This window comes from Heterocephalus glaber, unplaced genomic scaffold (genome assembly GCF_053883595.1).
Source record: "Heterocephalus glaber isolate CG9 unplaced genomic scaffold, H.glaber_assembly_v1.0 deba00000470, whole genome shotgun sequence".
NCBI classification, from domain to species: domain Eukaryota; kingdom Metazoa; phylum Chordata; class Mammalia; order Rodentia; family Bathyergidae; genus Heterocephalus; species Heterocephalus glaber.
The window spans coordinates 281,193-295,695 of NW_028258145.1; the positions used below are offsets into that span (position 1 = coordinate 281,193).

Consider the following 14,503-nt stretch of genomic DNA (forward strand, 5'->3'; position numbering starts at 1 on the left):
AAGGAAGAGTCCATCACGGTGACATCTCACTTTCAGAAACATGGCCAAGCCCTTGGACCCTCCCACCTGGTGGTCTGCACAATGGATCAGGTGGCATGCAGCCTGTGACTCACCAAACATAATAATGTGGATATTTTAATAAGTCTTGTAGCAACCCATAAAGAGCAGGTTTGAAGACCCTTGTTCTATTGTTAGATCACAGCTGAGCCCAGGGAAAGAAAAAATTTGAAAAACAACCCTTGACCATGTCTCCTTTCTCCCACAAAACAGGACAAGGATAAACCATCCTGGACACCATCTTCATATGACGTTTGATCACTCAACTGGTGACACACTTCCTTCCCTCCACCTCATACCAGGGCAAAAATGAGGCATTTTTAAATAAAGTATGTGAGGAAATCTCCCCAGTAGATTAATGTGTATTTGAGTATGAAGATTCCCTCACAATGAAGCCAGCTGTGAAGTTTTAACGTGAATAGTCCCTAATTCCACCCCATTCTCAGCTCTGACGAGTTTTCTTCTTTCAGTCGTCTGCTTCTGGCTTCTTCATCAGAAGAAAGTGGCCATGGGATCAATGGCAACTTGACCATTTTCCTAAACTCCCCATGGCCAGATCTCCCATGTGGCCAAGACAAATTCAGACTAGTGGCATAATCCCAAACATTACCTTTGTGCTCTCCTATTCATTTATTCTGGTTCATCCATCCCAAACTGAAAGAGAGCAGCAACGAACCCCTCTCGGAGGAACTGGGCTGTCTCCTGCTCAGTGAGAAGTCAGAAGGACAGGGAGGAGTGACCAGCTTTATTTCTTCACTTGTAATACCAGGTTATGTTCTTGAGATACAGTTTCCCAAAAGGGAAGTAATTCAGGCAGAATCTAAGTTTTCATGACAGTTCCTGCATCTGGAGGATGTGTGTGGCTCACAGGCCCTCCCATGGCTCTCTGTTCAGAAGGCTGGCAGGTGTGTCACAGAGGGGATGTGGACAAGAACCACATGCTTGGTATGGGAGGAAACTGCCTCCTACATAAGCACACAGAGGCATGACTAGACCCTCAGCATAGCTAAAAGCACTTCATAACAAGCCTTGGCTATAACAGTGCAGAATGGCTGGCCATCATCTCAGGCACACATTCCCAATTCTCTCTCCCCAGCTAATTGAAACTCACAGTGCCACTCACACAGCATTCTGAAAAACCATGATGGCGGAAGTTTGGATTTCTGTGTCCCGCTGTGGCATGGGACAGTGTGGCATTGCCCTAGAAGCCTGGGCAAATGGGGGTGAGCAAGGACCAGGCAGAGGAGAAAGATGTCTGTCGAAGTCTGTGTCCTCAGCTGAGTCCTTGGGGAAGGGAAATCAGCCGAGATATCTGCACCCTTGTGCTCCCATGGCACTCTTAGAAGTCATACGGGGACACAAAAATGGTGACCTTGGACACATGGTTGGCCTGGAAAGAGCGGTCCAGGTATTCTGACATGTCAACGTCCACCTCCAGTGTCTGAGGCCCCTCCAGGGTCTGAACGAGAATCAGTTCCCCTGTCTGTCGGTCAGAACGCTGCATCACAAAGTGGCCACGGCTGTTTCCGCCCACAATCCCGAACCGCAGGCTGTTGGGCCCAGGTTGGCCAGGGGCTGAGGCTGTGGCCATGCGGAAGAGTGTGATTGGTGTCTTCAGGTTGGAGGGCAGAGAGAGGTAATGGAAGGAGATGGTCTTGGGTGTATTTCGGCAGGGTCTGCTGTCCATGGGGCAGGGGTTTCGCTCACACTGGCTGGAGCAGAGGCCAAAGGGAAGCTGTCAGATTTTCAGAACCTCCAGAGGGGCTGCCCCATCTGCCCTCTTGCAGTGGCCACCTGAGTGACCCTCCCCAGACATGGGTCCCTACCCAGGAGCTCTGGAGCTGCAATGAGTGTGGCTGGAGTTAGGCACAGCTAAGGAAGAAGTGCTGCTTCTGGTCCTGGGGGCCCTCCCAACCCACATTTGTGTGGGAATGTGTGTGTGCACATCCAAATGCATATATGTGTATATGTTCTGCTACTATAGTTTGTACAGAAAACCAAAAGCCTGGTGAGTTAAATAATTAAAAGTATGTTGGTGTTTGAGCCAGGTGCTCTTTCTGCAGGTGCTAAGACCTCTCTCCAGCAGCTAGCTTCCAACATCTGCAATGTGTCCCCCATATGGTGAACTTTCCAAACTCAGCAACATTAATTTTTAAGCAGGAAGCCCTGTCTTCCTTAACCATTTGGAATCAGGGTATTATGCAAACAGCTCTGATATTTGTCTACCTTCTTTCTAGTAAATAAAAGTACTACAATTTTGGCTATTTGGTGATTCTGCATTATCATGATTATGCAGATCAAATATCACATCTGGCCACTAATCTAATGTCCCCAGAGGCTACTACAGCTAGGTTTGTTGTCCCTTCATTAAGTGACTCCTTGAGGAAGGTTCCAGGTCTTCAGTCTCTCTAATAACTGCCACTCTTTCGTACCACAGACTTTCTTGCTGCTTCTAATCTGCCTTAATCATAACAACAACTTAAATTACTACTTATTTATGAAGTCAGTTCTCTTCATTTTAGAGACATCTCCAAGGTCTTAGGATCTCTTTTTGAGAAATGAGTATACGTGCCTTATGTGAGTTGTAGTTATTCCCCTTTAAAACCACCTCTAAACTTCTAAAACAACAACTTTATTTACTAAGGGTGGAGCTTACCAGATATCAAACCTTCTAGTACCACTGGAAAAGCAGAGGAATGTAATGTACCATGACCAAAGTCTGTGCCACCCTGGGATGGCTGCAATCCCTTTATCCTCTGGTGGCAGGGAGTACTTGGTACATCACTCTCACTGAGGCAAACTAGGTTCTTACTGCACCAGCACAGCAATGCATTAAGTGCAACCAATCAAGGGCAATGGAAGCTTGGAGAAGCTGGATACCCAGCTACTGGCCCCTCTTCTTTCCAATGACATAATTATTACCCTCCCAGAGAGCCTCCAGGGAGATTCCAGCCCAGCCACACCGGGGCCTGGGTGAGGGTGCCCCAGCTGTACTCACAAGGGAGAGGTCTTCACATAGCTCATGTTGCCATTGCCCTCGGGGCACTCGGGGCTGACGCACTGGAAGCCACCCCGGGTGTTGATGCACATGGTCCCCCGGGGGCACACCTGCTGCAGGCCAGCACATTCATCCACATCTGAAACACCGGACACAAGATGTGGGTGAACAGCCCCCCCCCCCAGCTTTCCCCCATCACCAAACCACATGAAAGGCCTGGAGAGGCACAAGAATGCAGCGATCCATGCACTGGTTCTTAAAGCAGGAACTGTCTTGCTTGATCATGTGGAATGGAGGTCTTCGGAAGTGCTGCAGAGCCGTGCAGGAGAATGCCTCTCCGGGATCCCGACCTTCCATGGGGTCTGACAGGTGACAGCAGCAGGTGACCAGGTGTGTAGGTGCCCTGCGGCCCCTGCCTCTGAGGCCTTCTCACTCACCCTCGCAACTCTTCCCGTCCGCCAGGGTCTGGTACCCGCTGGGGCAGGAGCAGCGGTAGGAGCCTGGGGTATTCACGCACGCGTGCATGCAGAGTCGGGGGCGCCCCTCCTGCCCATACAGCTCACACTCGTTTACGTCTGGGGAAGGAAGTAACGCCGTGACTCAGAGTGGTGCAGCCCAGTGGACCGGCAACGGTCCGAGGCGGCTGGGGTCTCTGGAGCTGTGGCTGCGCCGCTGGGCCTGGCGGGAGGCCTGGAAGGGGATCTGGGGACACCCCTTTCTCCCCTGCCGAGGGCCCAGAGGACCGTCAGGAGGAGGGGGAGGAAAGGGGTGCGACAGACCCCAGAGGGCGCCTCGGCTGACTGGGAAGACCCTGCAGAGGCACAAATCGGGATCTTGGTCCTGAGAGAAGTTCGCAAACCCATACCAAGTCCCCTCATCTTTGGGGACGGAGTAGGAGGGTCTCGCTTCTGCTACTGTAGAATGAACCTGCTGGCACCAACCGACCAAATCTCAGGTTCGAACTTCTGGTTTGGGTTGGTTTGGGGAGGAACTTCGGTCATCAGGAGAGCTTGGCAAAGGTGGGCTGGTCAGGAAAGCTGAGAGGAGTGAACGAGTGCAAGCCCCTGCACAAGTCCAGGGCCAGTCTGCCTGTCCCTGTCACCCGCCGGGATAGATTTGGAACAGGGGCCAGGGCTCGGGAGCTGGGGCGAGCCTCGGACTAGCGCTTTAGGAGACCACACCCATCCGTCCGAGCCTCGGGCCCCGCCTACCCTGGCACCAGCCGTCCCCGGTCGCCGCGCTGCTCAGGTGGAATCCGGCCTCACAGCTACAGTGCTTCGCCCGCTCCACCTGCGCGCAGCGGGGCGCGCGGCTAAAGGCGGGGTCGCCAGCCACGCCGCCCTCAGGGGCCGCTGCGGGAGGAAGACACGCTCGTTGCGCGCCCTGGGCCACCTACCGGGCCCCGCTCCGGGGAGGCACCGGGAGGAGAACCGGGACGGACCCGGCCAATGCTCAGAGAGCCGACTCTCCTGGAGCAGGGAGAGGAGAGACAATGAATCACAGACGGGATGGGGACCCAGGACGTGGAGGCCCCGGAAGGCTGCGGTGTATGGAAAATAGGCTGTCCAGTGTGGAAAGTTTGCATTTCATTTAAAAACGCTTAAACGAAACCCCCGCGAGGTGGCCCTCCCACCAGGATTTTCTGCCCAAAAAGTAGACACATTTGAATTCGACATCCCCCCACCCCACCCCAGGTACTAGGGATTGAACCCAGGGTCTTCACACTGAGCTACATCCCCACCCCATTTTAATTTTTGTGGCAGAATCTCGCTAAATTGCCCGGATCAGGCTCGAGTTTGCCTCAGCCTCCCGCAGTGCTAGAATCCTAGGCATGCGCCACTACACCCGATGTTTTCCCTCCACAGATTCCTTATATTGGATTTTTATGCCACGTGCAAAACCAGCTACTGTGTAACTCAAACCTCTACCTGAGTCATTGCCGAGACTCACTGATCAAGTACCTGTTTATCTAGCTGTTGAAACGCTATGGATGACATCAGTAGCTGCTAACTGTGCATGGCGTGATGGAAACATTTGCAAGTAGTGTGATCTTGTACCCAGAAGAAATGCTGCTAAGGGCCGGGGATTTAGCTCAGTGGTTTCGCCACCTGCTGCGCAAGCGCAAGGACCCGAGTTTGACCCGAGTTCGATCCCCGGTACCAAAAAAAAAGAAATGCTGCTCAGGTAAAGGTGGCCACAGTGCACTTTCTCTGGGAATTTGGGCCAAATTCCCCTCCGGAAGCTGTTACCTTGGGAGTCAGTCCTGCCACTCATGTTTTCTTCCATAAGAAGGATCAGAATTCTGGGTACACTGAAGAGCTAAGCTCTGCCAAGCGGTCACTTTAGGGAGCCAGAGAGATCAATGCATGGACCCAGAGAGGAAAACCCGATGTGTCTGAGGGGCACTGAGCTTCTGCCATGTCCGCATTTGGTAATCCATGACTTGGGTCCTCACCTCCCCAGTGAGGGACGTCCTCCCCCTGCTCCACAGTGGCTACTTACCAGTCTGGGCCTGATGCTGACAGCGGCCCCCAGTCCTTCCTGGGGGGCAGAGGCATCTGAACTGGTTGGGCCCTTCTACACACGTCCCACCATGTTGACAAGGATGGCTGGTGCACTCGCTGATCTCTGGGATAGAAAGATTTCCAGACACAACCATGTGAGTTCTGATTCTAAAGCAAATAGAAACCAAGGGTAGACTTTCCACCTCTCCACCCTGTTCAAGAGCTGCAAGGGAGCAGATGGGGATGTGAGGCAGCTCACTGCTAGTCTAGACAGCAGGCCCTGTGCCTGATGCATGCTGTGTCCTGAGCTCTGTGCGCAAGGAGCTGGCCTGGCACTCCACCATCCCCCACCCAAGGGCACCAGGTTCTTATTTGCAAGTTGTGGTGTGGACAGCCAGAGCTATCTGCCCATGCTGCCCATACGTCTGGCTTTCTGGCCTCTATCAGCCAGCATCTAGGTAGAACCCCTTCTAAATAGGAGCAGAACTCAGGGGTGATGTAAAGTAGAGGGACGCTCCACTGGTGTGTCCAGGGATGGGGGAAAGCAATTCTCCAAATTCACATCTAGAGGACCCATTGGAAGGGGTTGGTTGGCATTTTCTTAACATCAGTAAGGGAACTGTTCATTGCTCATACACAGCAGTTCTGTGGGCAAGCTATACGTAGATAGAGGTGCATTATTTATTTGGTTAGCTTCTTAAAACAGGGTTTGAACTCAGTGATTCTCCTGCCTCAACCTCCTGAGTGCTGGGCTTACTGGCATGCACCATCATACCCAGTTTCCCAGATTTCAAAGGCTCAATTTTTTTTCTGAGTGCTAAGCTTACAAGTGTTTTTCTTTGCTTATTTAAGATGTTTTATATTCTTCCATTTTTCCACAACAAACATTTACAAATGGTTTTATTAGAAAAACATTATTTCTGAAAACTCTGAGGCTGTGAACTTGCTATGGATTCCCAGATCTGCTTTAGTGCACAAGCACTTGCCATTTCCACAAGAAAGAGAAGATTCATGAGCTCACAGTCTTGGCTGCAGTGCCAGGGGATTGAAGCTTGAAACTACCTCCTGGGTAGCACCGGGGTAGCTCCTGAGAGGTGGAAGCAGGTGCTTTGCTCTCCATGAGAAGCCCAGCCTCATTTTGAGTGGATGGAAAGGGCCTTTGGCTTCACTGAAGTCTTCTGTGCCTGCAGCATTATGTGGCCCATTGCAGGGTTTCTATTTGTCTGTAACGACCCAGGTGGTCCAGGGAGGCTGCCAGCCCAGGGAAAGATCCCTGTTTGTTTCTTCCCTCTGCCACTCCATGTTCACATGACTGGTTTCCAGGACCTTGTCTACAGCCACACAGAGCCCTGTGTGTATGCATCCAGCTGCATGGTTGCTCAGCAGCCTCATCCAAAAGTTGGCAGATACAAGGCTGTGAAGTTGCAAACAGGGAACCAGAAAGCTCAGACACTGGTATCTTTCAGCTTGATCCCAGCGGGCTAGTACCATGGTCTCTCCTCTGGGGACCTCTGGGGAAGACCAGAGCCTGCACCTGTACCCTGCAGGTGGGGCTGGGCGTCATGGACTGGGCAGGAATAAGCACAGCACCCGGGATGGGGTTCTTGGTCTCTCTGTGGATGCACCCAGGCATTCATCCCTCAGTGTGCTCCATGAAGACTCCATCTGTCTTATCTTGATGGGCAGCCAAGGCACTTAGCAGCCCAAGGCCCAGTCTGGCGCCAGGCCTGTGTCCAGATCCAAGGACAGTTATCATTGCAGTCATGTGTGCCCCAGCTGTGGCATTTAGTTAGTGCACGGTGACGTCAGAGCTGTGAAGAGGGCAATGCAGAGGTTGCCAGAGGGGCTGACGGCCAAGGTATAGCCAAAAATCTGGTTTTAATTAACTGTGTCCTGAGCACTTCCTGTTCCCATGAAACCCAGCTTAGTGTTTTATATGCATGAGCTGATTCCCCGCCTCTAATTCCTTCCTGGGTTCTTTTATCTTGTTTCACATTTTCTATTTCTCCACCTAACTTCTGAGGTTTTCTCACTTCCATGAATGCTGTTGTTTTATATTTTTTATCTTAAGTTTTTCTTTTAGCTTGTTTTGAAATATTAGATCTGCTCTGTGGACATGTTTCTCTGGCATTTCTTCAGTGTTTGTAGAGACTTTATTCTCTTTTGCCCTATACTAGTTTTTATGGGATTTGACAGAAGAAAAGTCCTTTTCCTTTTCTTTTCTTTCTTTTTCTCTTTCTTCCTTCTTTCTTTCTTTCTTTTTTTTTTTTTAAACAAGGTCTCAGTGTATAGCCCAGGCTGGCCTTGAACTCACAGTGATCCTACTGCCTCAGCCTCCTCAAGCCTTGGATTACAGGTGTCACCACCATGTCCAGCAGGAGTCCTTTCCTATTATTCTTATTGAAGTGAAATAATTGTTCCCATATATCTTAGGTGACTTCATGACTCTAAAATTCCCGCTTCTGTTGCTTTTTCAATGCAGTTGAAACCATGGGTCCCTCTTTCTCAGCTCTGCCTCACTTATGCACCTGTCTGGGTGACCATCTCCCTTGCACCTCTTCCATCCACTCACTTTGGGTTCTCCTTTCCTTCCAGTAGTGTCTCCTCAACATTAGGGTTTTGACTGGGAAAGTTCTGAGGGCTCCTAAGGGCCCCCTGTTCCAGCCACAGAAACTTCCTATTAGACAGGTGAATCCAACTGCTGAAAAGACTGGACAGAAAGGCTGGCACCGAGGCAAATCTCGGTCAAATAATTGGGTGACCAGGCAAAAAGACTGAGATGCTTCTGATGGAAACAGTATCCAGTATCATGAATTTAAAACAAAAGATGTAGGACTGGGGATTTAGCTCAGTGGTGCAGCGCCTGCCTCACAAGTGCAAGGTCCTGAGTTCTATCCCCCCGTACCAAACAAAACAAAATTAAACAAAAGACATAGAGTAACCTATTTGAGACACAAGGAAAAGAAAAACATGAAACAGCTATTTTATATCAAATCAAACAGACATCCACCACACTGTTCTGTCAGGGTGAAAACTCAAAGAATTGGGCCCAATTATTCTTCCTTTTTTTTTTTTTTGGTGAGGAAGTTGAGACTCATGGCAATCCTCCTGCATCAGCCTCCCAAGTACTAGGATTATAACCATGTGCCACCATGCCTGGCTGTCCCCAAGTTCTTGAGGAATCAACTGGAAAGACATCATATGAGCAAAGTGACACTCCCACAGCGTAAGAAATGTACCAACCAATTGTAAGTTATGAACCTGATTTGGGCCCCAATTCAAACAATTTTTAAAGTATGTGAGACAATTGGAGGGCTTTTTTTTTTTACCCTAATTAGATATGCTATTAAGGAATTTATGGTGTACTCATAACTGGGTTTGAGATATGTAAGATCACTTTACTAGGCAGGTGTAGTGGTGCACACCTGTAATCCCAGTAATTGGGAGGCTGAGGCAGGATTGCTGTGAGTTCAAGGCCAGCCTGAACTACACAGTGAGACTCTGTCTCAAAAACAAACAAACAAACAAATAAATAAGATCATTCTATTGTTTTCTACTTTCGTTTGTTTGGACTTTTTCTAGTGGAAAATATTTAAGATGCTTAATGTTATTTATGATTAAAGAACCTGGAAACAATAGAGAGATTGCTCAATAAAACATCAAATGGCCCTTAGGAGGAAATGCAGCATAACCACGAAAAGTTCTTTTTAATGGGGAATGCTCATATTAATATCCAGGCACAAATCAACCTGTGAAACCTGGTTGTGAATATGTGATATGTGAAACCTGCATATTCCGTATACTCTCAGATAAAAGACTGGAAAGAAAGTCACATAGTCGCTCAAGCATTCATTCACTCATTTAATGAGTCTTATGGTAAATTGGCTAGCCAGTCAATTATTCTATCAGTATTTACTTATTTATTGTGTGTGTGTGTGTGTGTGTGTGTGTGTGTGCATACACATGCATGTATGGTACAGGGGATGTAACCTCATGAATGTTATTCAAGAATTTTACAAAGAAGAGGAAGCAAGAGGGAGATGGGGGGGGGGAGAAGGAGGAGGAGAAAGGGCCAGGCGTGGCAGCACACACATGTAATCAGCACTTGAGAGGATAAGGCAGGAGGATCACCATGTGTTTGAGGCCCGCCTGGGTGACATAGTAAACTCACTGCCAGCTTGAGCTATGAAGTGAGACCCTGTCTCAAAAAAACAAAAGAAAAGGGAGTTCACATCTTAAAAACATGCCTTGGGCCAAGGATTTAGCTCAGTGGTGCCAAAGCCTGCCTTGCAAGCACAAGGTCCCAAGTTCATCCAGTATCAAAACAAAACAACAACAACAAAAAACAAAAAAACATGCCCTTCAGGGAACAAAGAAAAAAGGAAAATAGGGCTGTGGCTGTACTCAGTTGGTACACTTGCATAGCATGTGTGATTCCCTGGGTTTGATCCCCAGTAGGGTAGATATAGATAGATAGATATAGATAGATAGATAGATAGATAGATAGATAGATAGATAGATAGATATCCCAACTCCCCATGATGAATGTAATCACTATGTACTGCAAACATGTACTAATAAAAAGAAAAGAATCCAGTAAGCCACATGCTGTCTTCCATTCTGGAGTTCTGGGTCTTCCCCTGCTGGTTGTGGGTTTTTTGTTTGTTTGGTTTTTTGTACTGGGGATTGAACTCCGGTCCTTGCGCTTGCAAGGCAGGTGGTGGAACCACGGAGCTAAATCCCCAGCTCTCGGTTGTGTTTTGAAATGGCATAAGTATGCATAATTTCCTTCTACACCAGGTCAGGTTCAGTTGACTGGGGAAGGGATAAGACAGTTCTAGTGTCACAGATCCTCTGACACTGACACTGCCCTTGAAATGAACCCCCTGTAACTAAGATTCCATCCTGCTGTACTCCATGCTGCTGATATAGAAAATAAGGTGAATGGGCTCAGTAGCTGCTGCTAAGATTCTAGGGCTGGTCACTAGTGAGTCCTTTTTTTTTAAGATAGGGTCTCACTATATAGTTCTGGCTGGCCTGGAACTCACTATGTAGCCCAGGTTGGCCTTGAATTTGTGCTAATCCTCCTGCCCAGCCTCCCAAATGCTGGGATTACAGGTGTGCACTACCAGACCCAGTCTTCAGTGGGTCTTTGAGGCCTCGGCATCTGCCTTTTACAAGCTTTCTCAGTGATTCTGGCACCTGAAACTTTGAGGATCACAGCACACAATAAGACCTTGATCTAATAAGACCTTGCTTTTTTATTGAGGGGTCCCGCTGCATGGAGGGAAGTGCCAGTGTGTGACAAAAGTGACCATGGCCAAGAAGGAAACGAGCAGATGCCCAGGATTGAGGAGAAGGGATCCTCATCAAGCTACCAAGATAGAGCTGGGCTGTGGGGAGCACTCTGGGTCCTCACCTTTGTCAAGCAGCTTTTTTTTTTCTGTAGTGGGGATTGAACCCAGTGCCTTTGCACTGAGCTACATACCCAATCCCCCATCCACTTGTTAATTGTTTTTTTTTTGAGACAAGGCTTTGCTAAGACACTAATTTTCCCAGGCTGGGCTTGAACTTAGTCCTCCTGCCTCACCCTCCCAGAGTTCTGGGATTACAGATGTGTACCACCAAGCCGGTAAACAATTACTTACAACTAGGCCTTTGATATTTTGATATTTATTGATATCTCTGAGCCTTTGATATTTTGTAACTATTTGCTTGAAACACATTCTTTCAACTACTTTCTGTGATCAGTTCCTCTTTTCATTTTAATCACATGATGCTCACTATTAAATACATGTAACCAAGAAGAACAGAATATTTGGATAAAATCTGAACAAGGAAGAACAAATAGCATGTGAGTAAAACGGGTTTCCACTCCCCCAACCACTGGGGCTGGGTGGAACAAGGCAGCTTTCTGCAGAGTTCACTAATGCAAACTGTTCTTTAAAAGAACAGACATCCAACTTAATGAAAATAAAACGTGCTGCATGCCCCCAGCTACCACTACTTGTCACTTCCAAGGGGCTTGGCTGAAGTTGAGATCTCTCAGGGCCAAGAGTGAACCCTCGACATTGGCATCATGTGATCTGCATTCCCTGGCCGGCTCACAGCAGGGTCTGACCACGCTGACCCCTGTCCTCAACTTTGACCCATGTTCTTTCCGGAAGACAGGAAGGGGAAGCCTGACTCGTCAGCATGGTGCTGCTTCACCCTGCATCTGCTGTGAGCCCACACTCATTTTCAGATGCGGCAGCTTCCCTGTACTTCCTCTGTGCTTTCAAATCATTTAAGCAAAGTCCCCTCTGGCCATGGGCAGTACCGAGCACCTGTAGTCCCAGTCACTTGGGAGGCCGACCCAGGAGGATCATTTGAGCCCAGGGCTGGATACAGCAGGACCCCAGCACACACACACCAAAAAAAAGCAAAAACAAAAAAACCCACCAAAAGGCAAAATCCTCTCTCAGCACTGCTCTTTACAATGCACTTATTCATGCAATATTTATGTTTTCCTTCACACTCTGGCTAAAATCATGTGCATTCTGCCCCGGCAGATGCCCCCCAAATATCTACGAATGTCAGGTGTCCATGAATTTTTCATCACACATTTCTGGAGTGCCAACAAATTATGCATGCCAAATCTCATTTTTCTCTATATCAAAAAAGTGCTGTGTCAAATCAGGTACAGGGAGAAGAGAATCTTCTGCCCACACCCTGGAGTCTCCCCTGGAGCTTTTTACACTCAGGGCAAACACAAAGGACCACGGGAGAGGACACCAGCAGCCTCACTAGCATATGGCTGCTGAGCATTTCCCTCATTCCTGTCCCTGACCACAGGCAGCCTCTTGTCCTCACATGGATAAGCTCCAGGTGAAGACTGTGGGTTCAGAGCATCCACCCCCCACTCCCAGCTGTGTGACCTACATAAGCTTCTTAACCTCTCTGGGCCTCAGTTTCTCGATAAGCAAAGCAAGACTAGATTGTGGAGAGGGTTTAGCAAACATGTGCAGTACGAAGGTGAGTGGTCAGAAATTCAGACCTGGTTCTGTAGCTGAGGAGCAATTGGAGTTGGGCAGAGCCCCAGGGAAGGACCCTTCCTCCATAGACTCCTGTGCTGTGTGGGTGGGTGCTGACACGGAGCCGGGAGGAGGATGGTACCTCTGCAGCGGGGCCGCTCTGCTGTCCAGGTGCCATTGGGCAAACACGCAATGCTGCTGGGCCCGACCAGCCAGAAGCCAGGGTTGCAGGTGAAATGAACTTCGTGATCCACTAAGTATTTGCTTCCAAACTTTCTGCCATCTGGAGGGGCATTCAGAGGCGGGCAGGAAGCTGTGAGGAGAGAAGGGAGGATTAGGAGCCCTGCTGCAGGACCACAGCAGCTTCAGCATCTTGAGCGCCTACAGGTCTGCCCCATCATGGCCTCCAGTGCCGGCAGGACCAGAGGACCACACTCGTTGTCTCCTTTGGTTTCCTGGGCGGGCTGGGCCTCTACTCTTCTCTGCCTGCAGTGCTCTCTCCCCAGAAGCTCTCCTGGCTCCTCACTCTTCAGGTCTCCACTCAGATCCACCACTCCCAGTGTGTCCCTGACACCATGTCCAGCTGAGCCCTCCAGGACACCGCTTCCCCACAGCACACTTCCCTCTTAGTGTTAGCACTAAGTCCTTGGTGACTGAGTGGCCCCATGCTTGTGTCAGTTCTCTGAGTGCACCTGCCATGTCCCTAGCACCAGCCAAATGCCAGCACATAGTGATTGCTTGGTACACAATTCTTGAACAAGTGAATGCATGAAATATTATTTAATGAGTTCTTACTGTGTGCCAGGCACTGGATTAGGCATTTAAGATACATCAGTGAATGGGACAGGCCAAATCCAGTCCTCAAGAAGCCCAGAGGGTGACAGGCAGGTGGCCATGGCTCTGCCCCCATCTCCCTCCAGGGCCAGACACAGCTGGATCCTTCATGGGGGGAATGGGGCCTGGAAAGGAGAGGTTGCCCAGGCAGGATTTAAACTCCCAATCCTCTACCTCAGCCTCCCAAAGTGTTGGGATTCCAGGTGTGCACCATTGTGCCTGACTTACATTTATTTTTTAAAACCACTATTTTATCATGTCAGAAAGGGTTTGAAATGCTTTGGGGAAAAAGGTGTAGGGTCTCTCTGGTGATGAAAAATCTTTAAAAACCTCACACAAAATAACTAACCTGCAGCTATCATATACATAGTAGGTGCTCAATAAAGATAGGTAGAATGAATGGATATAAATAACATAAAATAACTTTGCAATCATGTTCCCAAAAGAGAACTGTAGGCCCCTGCTCAGGCGAGGATTTACTCCAAGAGCATGTGCTGTGAGTTCTTGAGGCCACATAAGCTCCTTATGACTATATATATGTAAATCCTGATATGTCAACTTCTTTGCATTAAGAAACACCCAGCAGACTAGTACAGCACACACCTGGGTGTGTCTGGGTGGGTCTTGGAGGTGTGGCCTTGGGTACTAGGCCTTGTCCCTGCCCCTTCCTCTCTGGCACTGCTCCCCTACTCTGCTTCTTGGCTTCCATGGACTAAGCAGCTTTGCTCCACCAGCCCTTCCACAGTAAGTTTCCCACCAACCATATACCAAATCTCCTGAAACTGTGAGCCTTTCAGCTGTGGGTGTCAGGATCATGACTCCAAGGCAGGAGAGCTGACTGATACACTCCCTGCAGCTTCCTGAGTGAGGTCAACAAAGGGGATGAGGTTCCCTGGATGAACTTGAAACTGATCTGTTGTAAAGAAAGGAGGGGAATCCTGAGATATGGAAGAGGGACGATCCCACGGTATGGAAGCCAGAAAGAGAACAACCAAGAATCCTCTTGGATATGAAAGTATTCTTCCTAACCCCAGCAAATGCTGAGGAAGAGAGAAAGAAAGAAAGAAAGAAAGAAAGAGAGAGAGAGAGAGAGAAAG

The 14,503-nt window shown here is 48.9% G+C and overlaps 1 protein-coding gene across 1 annotated transcript in view; it reads right to left on the reverse strand.

Moving 5' to 3' along the window:
• Window positions 1-783: 783 nt before the first annotated feature.
• Window positions 784-14,503, reverse strand: part of Fbln7 (fibulin 7) — a 33,083-nt gene continuing 19,363 nt past the window's right edge. The window contains exons 3-8 of the mRNA XM_004844308.3: window positions 12,715-12,885; window positions 5,558-5,683; window positions 4,267-4,407; window positions 3,493-3,630; window positions 3,056-3,194; window positions 784-1,769 (exon numbers count right to left, since the gene is read on the reverse strand). Of these exons, the coding sequence (XP_004844365.2) occupies window positions 1,397-1,769; window positions 3,056-3,194; window positions 3,493-3,630; window positions 4,267-4,407; window positions 5,558-5,683; window positions 12,715-12,885 (1,088 nt within the window). The 3' untranslated portion in view covers window positions 784-1,396. The remainder of the gene's footprint in view (window positions 1,770-3,055; window positions 3,195-3,492; window positions 3,631-4,266; window positions 4,408-5,557; window positions 5,684-12,714; window positions 12,886-14,503) is intronic.